This window comes from Nerophis lumbriciformis, linkage group LG05, assembly GCF_033978685.3.
Source record: "Nerophis lumbriciformis linkage group LG05, RoL_Nlum_v2.1, whole genome shotgun sequence".
In the NCBI taxonomy this organism is placed as follows: Eukaryota; Metazoa; Chordata; class Actinopteri; order Syngnathiformes; family Syngnathidae; genus Nerophis; species Nerophis lumbriciformis.
In genome coordinates, this window is record NC_084552.2 from 43,912,536 (window position 1) to 43,927,137 (window position 14,602).

At 38.4% G+C, this 14,602-nt stretch overlaps 1 protein-coding gene across 1 annotated transcript in view; it reads right to left on the minus strand.

The window, feature by feature from the left end:
- The window catches only part of LOC133605614 (phospholipid-transporting ATPase ABCA1-like), a 212,824-nt gene that overhangs the window by 89,774 nt on the left and 108,448 nt on the right, over positions 1-14,602 (minus strand). The window contains exon 16 of the mRNA XM_061958842.2: positions 4,995-5,217. Within this exon, the coding sequence (XP_061814826.2) occupies positions 4,995-5,217 (223 nt within the window). The remainder of the gene's footprint in view (positions 1-4,994; positions 5,218-14,602) is intronic.

The following is a 14,602-nucleotide window of genomic DNA, read 5'->3' on the forward strand; positions in this document are numbered from 1 at the left end:
CGCGTTATACCTGCGCGCGAACGTAAACTGATCGGCTCTGATTTTATAAGCCGACTGGCCGAAATAATGCCGAATTATATGCATTTGTTTATTGAAATACTCCCACACTTTTGACGACTTTTGGCGTGCTTTTTTTCCCTCGCTCGCACCGCTCGCATCATCTGCTTCGCGCTCCGCCATGACGGCAGTGTGACGTAAATATGCGACGCGTCGAAGCATAAAAACGACGTCGACGTATTTACGTAACCGATGACGTCGACTACGCCGACGCGTCGTTTCAGCCTTAATATATATACATATATATATATATATATATACATATATATATATATATATATATATATATATATATATATATATACACATATAAATACATGTGTGTATATATATACACACATATATATACGTGTATATATATATATATATATATACATATACACATATATATATATATATATATATATATATATACACACACACATATATATACATTTGTGTATATATACTCACATATATACATGTGTATATATATATAAAATTTATATACATGTGTATATATTACATGTGTGTATACATATACACAATATACTGTACACACATGTATATGTGTGTATATATACACATGTATATATATATATACACACACACATGTATATATGTGTATACATACACACACACATGTATATATATGTGTATATATATACACATGTATATGTATATATATATATATATATATATATATATATATATATACACACACATATACACGTGTGTGTATATATATATATATATATATACACATATATATATACATATACACGTGTATATATACATATATATATATATATATATATATACACACACATGTCACATGTATATATATGTGTGTGTATATACAGGTAAAAGCCAGTAAATTAGAATATTTTGAAAAACTTGATTTATTTCAGTAATTGCATTCAAAAGGTGTAACTTGTACATTATATTTATTCATTGCACACAGACTGATGCATTCAAATGTTTATTTCATTTAATTTTGATGATTTGAAGTGGCAACAAATGAAAATCCAAAATTCCGTGTGTCACAAAATTAGAATATTACTTAAGGCTAATACAAAAAAGGGATTTTTAGAAATGTTGGCCAACTGAAAAGTATGAAAATGAAAAATATGAGCATGTATAATACTCAATACTTGGTTGGAGCTCCTTTTGCCTCAATTACTGCGTTAATGCGGCGTGGCATGGAGTCGATGAGTTTCTGGCACTGCTCAGGTGTTATGAGAGCCCAGGTTGCTCTGATAGTGGCCTTCAACTCTTCTGCGTTTTTGGGTCTGGCATTCTGCATCTTCCTTTTCACAATACCCCACAGATTTTCTATGGGGCTAAGGTCAGGGGAGTTGGCGGGCCAATTTAGAACAGAAATACCATGGTCCGTAAACCAGGCACGGGTAGATTTTGCGCTGTGTGCAGGCGCCAAGTCCTGTTGGAACTTGAAATCTCCATCTCCATAGAGCAGGTCAGCAGCAGGAAGCATGAAGTGCTCTAAAACTTGCTGGTAGACGGCTGCGTTGACCCTGGATCTCAGGAAACAGAGTGGACCGACACCAGCAGATGACATGGCACCCCAAACCATCACCCAACCATGCAAATTTTGCATTTCCTTTGGAATTCGAGGTCCCAGAGTCTGGAGGAAGACAGGAGAGGCACAGGATCCACGTTGCCTGAAGTCTATTGTAAAGTTTCCACCATCAGTGATGGTTTGGGGTGCCATGTCATCTGCTGGTGTCGGTCCACTCTGTTTCCTGAGATCCAGGGTCAACGCAGCCGTCTACCAGCAAGTTTTAGAGCACTTCATGCTTCCCGCTGCTGACCTGCTCTATGGAGATGGAGATTTCAAGTTCCAACAGGACTTGGCGCCTGCACACAGCGCAAAATCTACCCGTGCCTGGTTTACGGACCATGGTATTTCTGTTCTAAATTGGCCCGCCAACTCCCCTGACCTTAGCCCCATAGAAAATCTGTGGGGTATTGTGAAAAGGAAGATGCAGAATGCCAGACCCAAAAACGCAGAAGAGTTGAAGGCCACTATCAGAGCAACCTGGGCTCTCATAACACCTGAGCAGTGCCAGAAACTCATCGACTCCATGCCACGCCGCATTAACGCAGTAATTGAGGCAAAAGGAGCTCCAACCAAGTATTGAGTATTGTACATGCTCATATTTTTCATTTTCATACTTTTCAGTTGGCCAACATTTCTAAAAATCCCTTTTTTGTATTAGCCTTAAGTAATATTCTAATTTTGTGACACACGGAATTTTGGATTTTCATTTGTTGCCACTTCAAATCATCAAAATTAAATGAAATAAACATTTGAATGCATCAGTCTGTGTGCAATGAATAAATATAATGTACAAGTTACACCTTTTGAATGCAATTACTGAAATAAATCAAGTTTTTCAAAATATTCTAATTTACTGGCTTTTACCTGTATACACACATGTATATATTTGTGTATACACACACACACACACATACATGTATGTATGTATGTATATATATATCTGATTCTGATTTATATATATATATATATATATATATATGCACACACACATACAAGTACGAGTTGGGATTCATTACGCCATTGCATCTATTGTCCCATAAAGCCCTCTTAAAAAACATCCAAAAACCGCCAACAATACTCCACTTAAATGCTGCAACTTGAATATTGACCAAGTATTAGCGATATTGTTATTATAAGCGATAGCCCAGAGGAACTACTTTTAGCGGGGCATTGATCACAGAGAGGTAACTAGCTTATCTGCAGCTATTGACAGCGGATATTGTACAGTAAGTGGTAATTTTAATATGTTTATAGTTTGTATTTCTTGTTTCGCACCTAGCATAGTGCTACTTGCTGGATCTGATTATCACTCAGCTCCTAAAACTTGTAGCTCATCCTTCATATATTCAGGCTTGAAAATATAAAGTTCTGGATCGTCATTTGTCCCAAAGTCATGATGTCTGCCATGATTATTTTTTGTTGAAGAAAATAGCGAACGTTGTAATGCGTGAAATTGATGTGCTGATGTATGCTTAAAACGAGCAAAATACGTATATATTACATGTTACAATGAATGTGCCTGTTGCTACTTTACATTTATACTTACAGCATGTATATAAAACTATGAAGTAGGTTTTTGGATTTTTTTTTTAGAGCGATTTATAGGCGGCAAAGACTGTGACATTATGACTAGGGAAGGGAATCAAAAAACGGTTCTTGTTGATAATCAACTCTAAGAGTTTCGATTCCTGGAAATTATGTGACAGTCTTGTAATGATTCCCTTGTATACTTTATGGGCACGCATGATGTCACCACGCAAAGCGCCGATCAGCAGCAGAGTTAGAATCATACAAGAGAAAGGAAGACAACAGGTTAACTTGCACTATTTGCATCAATCAATGGATTTTGCATCAAAGTGAGAAAATACCAGCAGAAACATTAGCAAACACAGCATGTGATAACGTTGAATGAATGACGCGTTTTCAATCCCCTCCGAGACGGAAGAGAATCACCACCAGCAATGGGGGCAAAGTCAGCACGTCGTCCGTTAATACTGCAAGTAACTAACAAACTAACATTGTCTATCATGTTAAAACATGCTATTATTAACTGTAAACGTGAAATTAATGTTTCATGATGAGACAACATCTGATCGGCAGTTTGCAAGCCACCTTCCTAAGAGGTGTTCTCTACAGCTGGAGACGCGGTAATTAGTCAGAAATATCGCATTTGCTTCCTTAAAAAACGGATATGCTTAAATTTTGCAAAATAGCGGTTATAATTCATAGTTGATGGTTGAAAAATTGCACAGTGTACAGTTCTACTTGACTTGCTCTTTGACTGACTACTTTTGAGCGCTCAGGATATACACTGCATATTCATTTTTTAAAAACAATACTATACAATACTAAATGAAAAATGTTAAACCTGTTACTTAACATTTTTCTGTGATTGTCATTTGTCACAGAATAATTTGTTATATATTGTTTATTACTACAGAACAATATTTATTTTTTTATTGTATTATAGTTATTTAAAAAAAGAAAAATCTTCTGGCACCCGATCGAGGCTGTGGGTCTTTTAAGACCTCACTGTTATGTTTGTATACTTTTTTTTCCAAAACTAAAAGTAGATGATAATCAACTTGTTTGCTATCCTTTCATCCAAATGAGAATCGATAAGAGAATCGATGAAGAACAAAATCGTTAAACAAAATCGAAAGTAGAATCGGATTCGTACACATCTCATCAATTCCCATCCCTAGTAATGACTCTCATTACCTCCGTTGTTGGCTAACGTTTGCCTTTAAACCGATGTAATGCAACATATTTTAACCATATTGCCAACGTTGTATTACATGTCCATTCTGAAAAAAGGTTCTCTGCATGAGCCCTGAATTCACAGAATTAACTCAATCATCAACTCTTGAGCCGGTTCAATTGTCAATTATTGAATGATTGAATACCACCGAACTTAACCTAATTATAATGCATGCACAAACGTCTGTACTTGAAAAAGACACCATGTCGCCACTTAATTCCCACACATCTTTATGTGAATTACTGCTTGAGTTAACATTTATATTATTAACACACTGTGAAATTAACATTTAGAACCCGGCATGGTAGCCTATAATTGGAAAAATTGCATATCGCTCCTTCCCAACTAACGGGCTATTTTGTTTATGTTTACAAATTGCAAACACGTTAGGCCAAGCTGTTTGAATTGGGAATGATTTTTTTCACACTAGACATAATTACACTGGGGAAAATTGAACATTTAAATATTCCATGCTTGTGATGATGATCACAGATGATTAGAAAAAAAAATCATGTACAATCATACGATCTGGAGTTTGATTGGTGATGATTAACAAGCAATACACAAAGGCATCAATGTTAGCGCTTGGCTACTTCGCTTTCCTATTCTACTAACCTTAACCATGACACTAATGAGAGCGCACGGCACAGCAAGCAGCACAATGTTCTCTGTGAACCTGGCGAGCCAGAGGGCGCTGTTTCTGACGCCGACGACGCGCAGGACCTCTTTGAGCCGCAGCTCCTTCTCCAGCACCAGGCCTTTGATGGTCATGCATGTGGTGTACATGAAGGCCAGGACCAGGAACATCGGAAGGACTCCTCCAATACCTCGGATAAAGCTGATTGCACAGGGATAATGTCATTATAACATGCCTTAAGAGATAAATGGAGGGAATTGTGTGCATTTTATAAATTGAATTTCAAGCCATATTTGCTATGTTGAATGAAAAATTTAAAAATGGTTGAATTTGACTGAGGATTAGTTTATAAAATATTTTATTTACCGGTAATTAGCCTAAAATAACAAAGTGACCAAAAATGTCTATCTAGACCTGACTAATCTCAGTGTGTGAGCATGAACTGATGAAGCCTACTTGGATGAGAGGCGAAACCTCTTCGAAGACAAACTGTGCAGTCCAGTTGCGACCGATCAAATGCCCTGAGAAAATAATAATACTACTAGGGATAACAAAGGGCGCACATAAAAGTGCATACAACTGTATAAAAAGCGACTGCTCTACGACTGCAGGGAAAGCTCATCTTCCCCTAAATTGTAAAAATAAATAAATAAGTGGTCAAATATGTACTATTGTGTTTACATTTAATCACCTCTAGATGCGTTAGAATGCATTCAACTTTTGTTCAGAGTCAGCTATCGTGACAGCTCACACTATTATTGTCGTTCATTATGGTGGTGTCACAGTGCATTCAACGGTTTTGAAGCTGAGCGTCCAATTACTTTTAATACCATAGAGTGGGTTGTTCCACGGCCATGAAATTTTGTTCCACCCACGTTTCTGGAATTGTATTGAAAATGGATGATCTGTTTGAGACCGAATTCCTTTTAATTAACAGTAAAATTTGCAAATCAGCGATATTAAAATATAAACCACTGCCAGAGCATTTTCTAACTTTCGTTACGTTGTTCCGAGTGGATAGAGAATTTTACAAGTGACCTTTTCTTTGTAAAATCTAGCACCAGTGAATATTTAATCTGTTATTGGAAACTGCACTCATTTTGAAATAGTAACTGAAAATGAGCTTTCCCTACTTTAAAGCACAGCAACTGCAAGTGAACTGTATAGACATTTAAAAAAAGAACCACAATGGAGTGTGGCAAAAGGTCAGGGGAAGAAAGTGGCAAACAAACCACCCAAACTCACAAAAAACGGAGCAAAGCCACACTAACAAAATTAGGGCAAAAGTACTAACAAACACAGGTCAAAGGGGTCAGGAACAATGTTCCCTCTAAGGTGCGCCCCTGTGCAATTGCGCACTGCTCAAGCGTCCTCTGCGCACAGCAAATATATGCCGCGCACCAAATCAAATCCCATCTGAATTATAAACAAGTTAAACACATTTATTCTGTGTAATTTTGCAATGCAACTCTGAGTGACAGTGACAACAAGCAACCCGAACGGTGTTCGTCAACACCGTTCAATTGAACACCGTTCAATTATTGTAACGTCTATCGAGGTGCTTCGAGGACAAGAATTAAATTGATCACTTTATTGAGCAAAACTGTTTATATTCAGCCATAACCACACCAAAAACATGAGTAAAAAAACTTCTATCTCGAAAAACTAGTCATTTTCTGCCATACAAGCCAGGCCAAAAGCAACTTGTCATCTGTCACCAACACGCATACCACTAAGCCACTAGTGTGTTTATCGCCACACAAAAAGTCGGACAACTCAAACACCACACAAAGTTACACTATGACTCCTCAGTCATACGTGTGCTTATTCTACTGTTATTTATTATTAATGTTAATTTATTGATATTAATCATGGAATGCTGTTACTAGAAAAAGTTACAGGAATGCACACTTCATCCTATGCTTACATTTCATTGTGCAACATGAGAATGTTTAAGGGGAACTAAATGTGATCTCTGAAGGGGGTACAAATGATTTCCAAAGCTGGACCCCCACCCAGAGATATTGTACAATACTAATCCATAGCTTATGAAAAACAAGATTTCTTTTATTTTCATTACAAGTGGGCCAAATCACTAATATTACTAAATAATCTCATGAAAATGACTCCTCTCATTTGAGTGTTATAATAAAAGATTGGTTTGAGACAGGTGTGCTGCTGGTATTGCCACGTGTGATGTTGCTCACATGTGCTCCACTGAATGCTCAGAGAGTTTTTGTGTTTGCTCACACACATGAACAATTAGAGGGAACATTGGTCAGGAACCAGGATAACAAGCTACTGCTGCAGGAGATATAGCTGGAGCAAGGAGACAGCCCAGCAACTGACTGCTTCTAAGGCAGGGAATGCCAGGGGGTAAATTGGCAAACTGACTGGGCTCCACAGTACAGGCAGGTCTCATGCTAGGGCAGCTGTTAACAGGTGGTGAACAGGTTTCTGTTGCTTTAACAGTAGGAATGGCACCTCATCGCAGGGCCAACACAGATAGAAAACATTCACACTCACATTCACACACTAGGGACCATTTAGTGTTGCCAATCAACCTATCCCCAGGTGCATGTCTTTAAGGGTGGGAGAAGCCGGAGTACCCGGAGGGAACCCATGCAGTCACGGGGAGAACATGCAAACTCCGCACAGAAAGACCCCAAGCGCGGGGATTGAACCTAGGACCTTGTTATTGTGAGGCACATGCACTAAACCCTGGTCCACCGTGCTGCCCCAGTAATTATGTAATAGACTTAGACTTCCTTTTTATTGTCATTCAAATTTGAACTTTACAGCACAGATAAGAACGAAATTTTGTTACATAAGCTCATGGTAGTGCAGGATAAAAAAGCAATAAGGTGCATATATAAATAAATGTATCATATTGTAATTTTATGAATGTTCAGAATAAACAAATACCTCAACCATAACCATATTTCGCACGCACATGTCCGCAGTTTGATGCAAATTGGTTAATCGTCCCTTCCCTATTCAACAGAGCAACACGTGGCAACCATTTTGCAATCAAGAGGCGTAGATGTGGATGTCAACAATTTTGATACATTCATTCCACTCTGTCAGAAACTCCGTACCTGTCATCATCATACAGTTCAACAACAAAAAAACAAGGTGGCCCTGCTGAAGGAGAGATGCATGCTGAAAGGAACTTTACATTGTTCATCAGCTGATAACAAGGCAGATATCGCCAAGAAAACCCACAGTTTAAAGAAACAGAAGAACATTCAAGGCACTCAAGTCAAATGGAGGTACAGGATGCAAGACTTGAAACAGCTTCAAGTCATTACAAATCGACAATATCACAATATTAACATAGATCAGTGGTCGCCAACCTTTTAAGCCCAAGACCCCAAGTCTCAGCCATGAATCAAGACGAGATCTACTCTCGTTACTTCTCTCAAACTGTGATATTATACTGTATATTGAAATATACTGTAATTGTAATTTATAAATGTTCGAAAGGCTTAAAAGAGTGGTATACATATTCAAAGTCAAAGCTTTGAGTCAGATACACCTATGCCGCACTTTGGGCATCCCTGCTTTTGTGATTCTATTTGGCTTGCTAGCGTCTCCAGCGATGATAGTCGAGGGGGAGGCAGAATGTAATTATGGCTAAGGCTGGTCAATGCATTGCAACAATCAGTCTTAACGTGTCACCACCTTATGGTTTTTCATACTTTTTTGAAAGTGCACATCATTCAACACAAGTTTGCGGGGCGAGCCAGCGTGGTGTGCGCTATTACCTCAGCACAGGAGGATTGTCGGGGTTTTGGGGACTGAACACGGGGCTGTGGCCGGCTGGGTGCATGACGCCCAGTGAATACAAATTGGAAGCGAAGTAAGTAGGCGACAACGCAGCCGGAAAAGAGACAGGCATCCCCAGTCACGCAGTTGCCAGTAGTGGCCTCTACAGAATCGGATTTCAGACATCTAAACTGGCCGTAAGAAGGAGCTGTAGACCAGAGGCCTCAGCTGATGTAGCCTGAGTAAAAGCTAGGAATGGGCCGAGAGATGCAAGAAAGAGGGTTATTAATATGTCCCGTAGAGTTCCTCCAAGAAGCTGGCGTGGTGCAACAATAGGACTTAGAGAAGGCGGAACCTTGACCTGGGATGGAACAACAACAGGACTTAGAGGCGGTGGAGCCTTGAGTTGGAGTGGCACAACAACAGGAGGAGGCTAAGCTTTTGAAAGCTGAGGATCTGGATCTGGTGTAAACTGAGCTTGGGCAAGCTGGGGAGCAGGAACTTGGGTTAGTGTTAGTGTCAACATGCTTGGCAGAGACTGGCTGACATTACACAAATCTTTGAATCTTTGAAGGTAGTAGTCTATTTTTTTCAGTTTGCTAATGGTAGCAACCGTCCTTTGTTGCGATCATAAACTGCTTGCATTGCTTTATCAAACTGCTACATTTCAGAAGGTTGAATGGTTTATTTTCTTCCATTTATTACCAATCAATACAGTGCCTGGATACATTTTTTAAACAAATGTTTATTTTCCTGAACTTACAAAACAACCCCATAGGTGCCTTATCAATGACACGTGTGAATTTGGGCAAGCAATAACTTGCAAGAAAAAAAAAGGTGAAAAACAATTAATAATACTGTCTTATATGCAGTCCTCTACCATGCTCTACCCCCTAATGGTAAAAACGTCCTAAATTCAGACGGTGATCTGTACGCCTATATCCAAACAAATTGCTAGCATTGCCGTTATCGCTGTCACAAAGGCGCCACCTAACCTTCATAAAATTTGCAAGTTGTTCCAGCAAGGAATGACTGGACGCTGTCCTGACACAATAAGCCAGCGTCTTCATAATGCCAACAAAATGCCATGTCAATAAAGCTGCCAATGAAATATATAAAAGTGCTGCCTTGTCTTTATTATGAAACACTGACTCAGTCCACAATGCCTTTTGTTAAATGAAGAAAAAAAAGGAAAAAAATACACAAGCTCTGTTTCCATGGTAACAGTCAGGTTAATTTTTGTCAACGACATCTTAAAATGACCACTTTTGTTAATCACTAGTTAGTTTTTTTAAATGACTTTGTCCTTCTTGTCTAAATACTGTGATTAGAAGAAGCCTGTCAATCATATTTATATCATTGTCATACTTGTGTTGTCTTCATTTAAAAGGACAACCAGGGCAATACGTTTTTTTTAGGACACACTACCTTGTCCTCCAGTACTGTGAAGTATAGTGTCGTTGACAAAGAGCCCATGAAAGCTTTAGGACAGACTTTCCCAATTGTAGGTCAGAGGTTAGAATAAAGCTAATTTGGTTCGGTTAAGGGTTTGTGTTGTAGGTGAGTTTGGGGCAGAGGCGTAAAAAGTGGGTATGCACTCATACTTGCCAACCCTCCCGAATTTTCCGGGAGACTCCCGAATTTCAGTGCCTCTCCTGAAAATCTCCCGGGACAACCATTCTCCTGAAAATCTCCCTATTTCCAGCCAGACAACTATATTGGTGGCGTGCCTTAAAGGCACTGCCTGTAGCGTCGTCTCTCACCTGAAAAGGAGACTATTATGTATGTCTCCGTTATCCATAGGTTTATCTATAACCCATAAAGTAGGCAGGCACAGAGCTATTTCTCAGCGTGTGTTTATTCCAGCCGGCACGTTAATACTGTAACGGCTGGCTACGGGGTGTTAGCCAATGACTTTGGCTGGGGGGCGGGACTTCCGGGAGAGATAGGGAAGTTACCGTATATTACCAAATAAACGCCCTTGTGCAAATAACCGCCCATGTCCTAATAGCCGCCCGGGGTCTGACCCCATTTTGTGAAATAAACGCCTCTTCCTAATAAACGCCTATGTCCAAATAGCCGCCCATGGGCTGTTATTTGCATAATTTAGATTAAAATCATATTGACTTCATTAAACCCAATTTATAAGCTAAAAGGAAAAGCAAAGGTGCAATAATTCTGGTCATTACGGTAACAGCAGACGTTACGTGGGGATTCTGGGTAATCAACATATTGCAATGGGTGACCGCATATAGCGTAACACACACTCAACGACAACAACAAACCCACGAAGAAAAGTTTCAACATGGCAAGCAACAGCAGCAGTGAGTTGAATGAACAGGATACCGGTACACCACAACTGATGGACGGGAATACTTTAAGGGGGAAGAACAGAAAGTTTGACTTAAAGTTCAAGCTAGCGGTTGTGAAGTATGCGGAGCAGAATTCTGGTTTGGCAGCGGCCAGGCAGTTTAACGTTGACCCAAAACGTGTACGAGAATGGAAACAAAAAAAGGGAGAACTACAATCTCAGTCGGCAATCGATGGAAAACGGGCTCGCTTATCTGGTGGAGGTAGGAAGAAAGTGAGCGATGAGCTTGATGCTAATTTGTGTCAGTGGATACATCACGTTTGTGGACTGAACCACCGTGTGTCCCGCAAAATGATCCGCATTAAGGCAAAGGACAGTGACAGTATTATTGTTCTGTTTTGATGGTGGGTTTTATACTTGAGTACTTGGTACCATAATTTTATTTTTCCCGGTAGGCTGCTTTATTTAAAAAGTTTATTTATTTTTAGTATTTGTATTCTATTTGACAATTGTTGCACTACTGTCATGTTGAGGCCTTGTTGATCTCTTGTCTTTTGATAGTCTTGTTTTTTTGTTTGTATGTTTACATTAGCTTTTACATTTAAAGTTTTTAGTACGAAAAAAAATACTGGACACTAACCATTGTAACCAAATAATGGCCTGGTGCAGGCTGGTGCAAAAATAAATAAAAGCCTTGTGCAAATAACCGCCCATGTCCTAATAGCCGCCCGGGGTCTGACCCCATTTTGTGAAATAAACGCCCGGGCTACTATTTGGTAATATACGGTACGTTGTTAATAGGAAGTGGGTGTTCGAGTTTTGCCGGAAAAAGGGATAGACACACATTGGAGCTGTTGTGTGGTTGAATTACATCTTGTGCAATAAAGACAAGACAAACAAAGAAGTCGTATGAGCCTACATTCCTGAGATTATGCCAGTACTCAAATGGCAGAACAAAAGCTACTCAAATAGTGAAAGGTAAGTGGTTTTTTTTTTTTTTAAGTAAGCAGCAAGTACAGTACAGTTAGTAGAACAACTGTGTTTTCATTACTGTTTACTGTACTATATATATATATATATATATATATATATATATATATATATATATATATATATATATATATATATATATATATATATATATATATATAAAAAGACAAAAAAAGCAAATACACTGAACAGGTGGCTTAATGTTTGTGATATGGCGCCATGTTTTGGACGAGTTCACTCACTGGTACTGCAGTGCTGCATTGTCCTTCTGTTTAGACTAGTGCTTTCAACCAGATGTACAATTGCCGTTTGGTCCTCTAGCCTTCCACAGCGTTTTTACTCGTATGGATTCTTTATTCATCACTCCAAGCAACGTTTGTAGGTTTTACAGTATGACTACCGGTACAACAATTCTTACTTACTTAAACGTGTGTAATGTATGTAAGAGTGTTTTAATGCATTTTGTACATGCTATCAAAATGTAATGAAGCCAGTGTCGTTAGCATTAGCTAATATGCTAACATTTTTACAAGTGTCTTTGTTAGTATTATTAACTTTCAATGGCATTCTTTTTGTATTGTTTCAGTTTCATAAATTCACCTAAACATCACCGTGGAGTTGTTGAGTCTGTTCAGCTGATTGGAGAGCTAGCTTCCGCAGCTAGTGGGTCCATGACGATGAGTTCTGTTTTGTTATATCAGCTGTTTTACTGCCATGTTACAGACACCGTTTGGAAATAATGGTATAACATCTACAAAACTCTTTATTTTGCGAAAATAACTATTTCACAAAATATATACTGTAACTGCGGCTTCTAGTCTAGTACGGTTAACACGGTAAAGGCAAGTTGATTTTTGTAAGAATGAGTAAAATAGTTGTTTAAGTAAGGGTCAGGATCTCAGCTTTGTTGTTTAGGGTAATGGTAGTGTAATAGAAAAAGGTACAGTAAGGGTTATTATGTTTGGCCAATGGCCGGGAAGTGAGAGTGAAGGTCAAGGGTTAGTATTAGTGGATGAAAGTTTATGGACTACAGTCCGGTTTAGTAAATTGTGGTTTATCAGTTAGGGTAGGGTTCAGAGTTAAGAAGTTAGGGTCAAGGTTTAGTTGGCTTAGGTAAAAGTATGTTGTTAGGGTTACTTGATTATAGTTATGGTTAGGGTGTTGGTTGGTTGGGGTCAGAGGATATTGGTTAAAGTTTTTGTCAGTGGGCTAAAGTTAGAAGGTTAAAGTTATGTGTCAGCAATATACTTTGCTCACTAATTGTCACAGCCTAAGAATTGGAGTCAGATGCCAGTTTGTTAGTAAGTGACTGGTTAGTTAGCCAAGGTTGTTTTATCATAACAATATTGTAAGATATTTGATTGATCAACAAGCTTGAAAAAGACAAGATGGCTTCATGTGTATGTGGATGTTAGGAGAGCACCTGACATATTTTAGGACTCAGATAGCTATGCAGGCTGCAGGAGAAAGGTGTTGAATACTAATGTTGACGTCTGTGTAACAGCTGATGGAACGCCAGCAACTTCACTTCTTGTGGGGATCAGTCATGCATGCCGTGTCCAACACCAACAACCTTGCTACCAGATGCTTCTGCATTATACATGTGGGGATCGATCAAAGGTGCTGAAGTAAGAGAACTCCACGATGAGCGGGTGTCACAATGCAGACTCCCGTTAGATTAGGCGCAGCCTGACCTATCTTTAAGGACGCTGGAAGACAGACTTCTGCGTGAAAGGAGAGCTCGGCCTCCCTCGAGGATGAAAATCTTCTCGCCGTCTGTCCTGGACTACCGCTGTGCTATATTATTAGTCAATGTAATTATCAGCCGCACAGTGAAAAGACACTCTCTTATTCAAATGCAAATGTTTTGTGATTAAATGCACAGAAGAGGGTGCAAAATATGAAGTGGTCCTGACAATGCATTCAATTAGTGAAATGCACATTTGCACATTTAGCCAGGTCAATTTGATCTAATTAATGGACAATTAATGGACTTGAAAATATTTACATTGATGTATTTTACAATAAAAAAAGTATGTATTATAATTTTAAATTCAACAAGAAGATTAAGGACAATATGTAACCTCATAGATCAAACAACTTGAGGGAGTCCTATACAGCAAATAATAGCTATTATTTACAGTATATATAAACACTAATTGTTACCAAAATATTGCACACAATATACACTTTGTGATTGCTATCCTTTGTACACCCCTGCCTGAAAAAAAGGATGTTTTAACTAAAGGATCAGCTTGGTTACATTGGATGACTATATTTAATTTGATTTCATTTAAACTATATTGTTTTGGATTTAACTAGGTTTGTATTAAATTTACCTTTTTAAAACACATTTTTTTCCACAAAAAAGTAAAACATAACATTTTGTAAAAAGCACCATTAAATCAGTCGACTTGTTGAATTGAATATGCATGTTACAACATTTTACAATATTTTGCTTTGTTTTGTTTCAATTACATCTTATTAGTTTATTTGATTGTGTCTTTAAATACATTA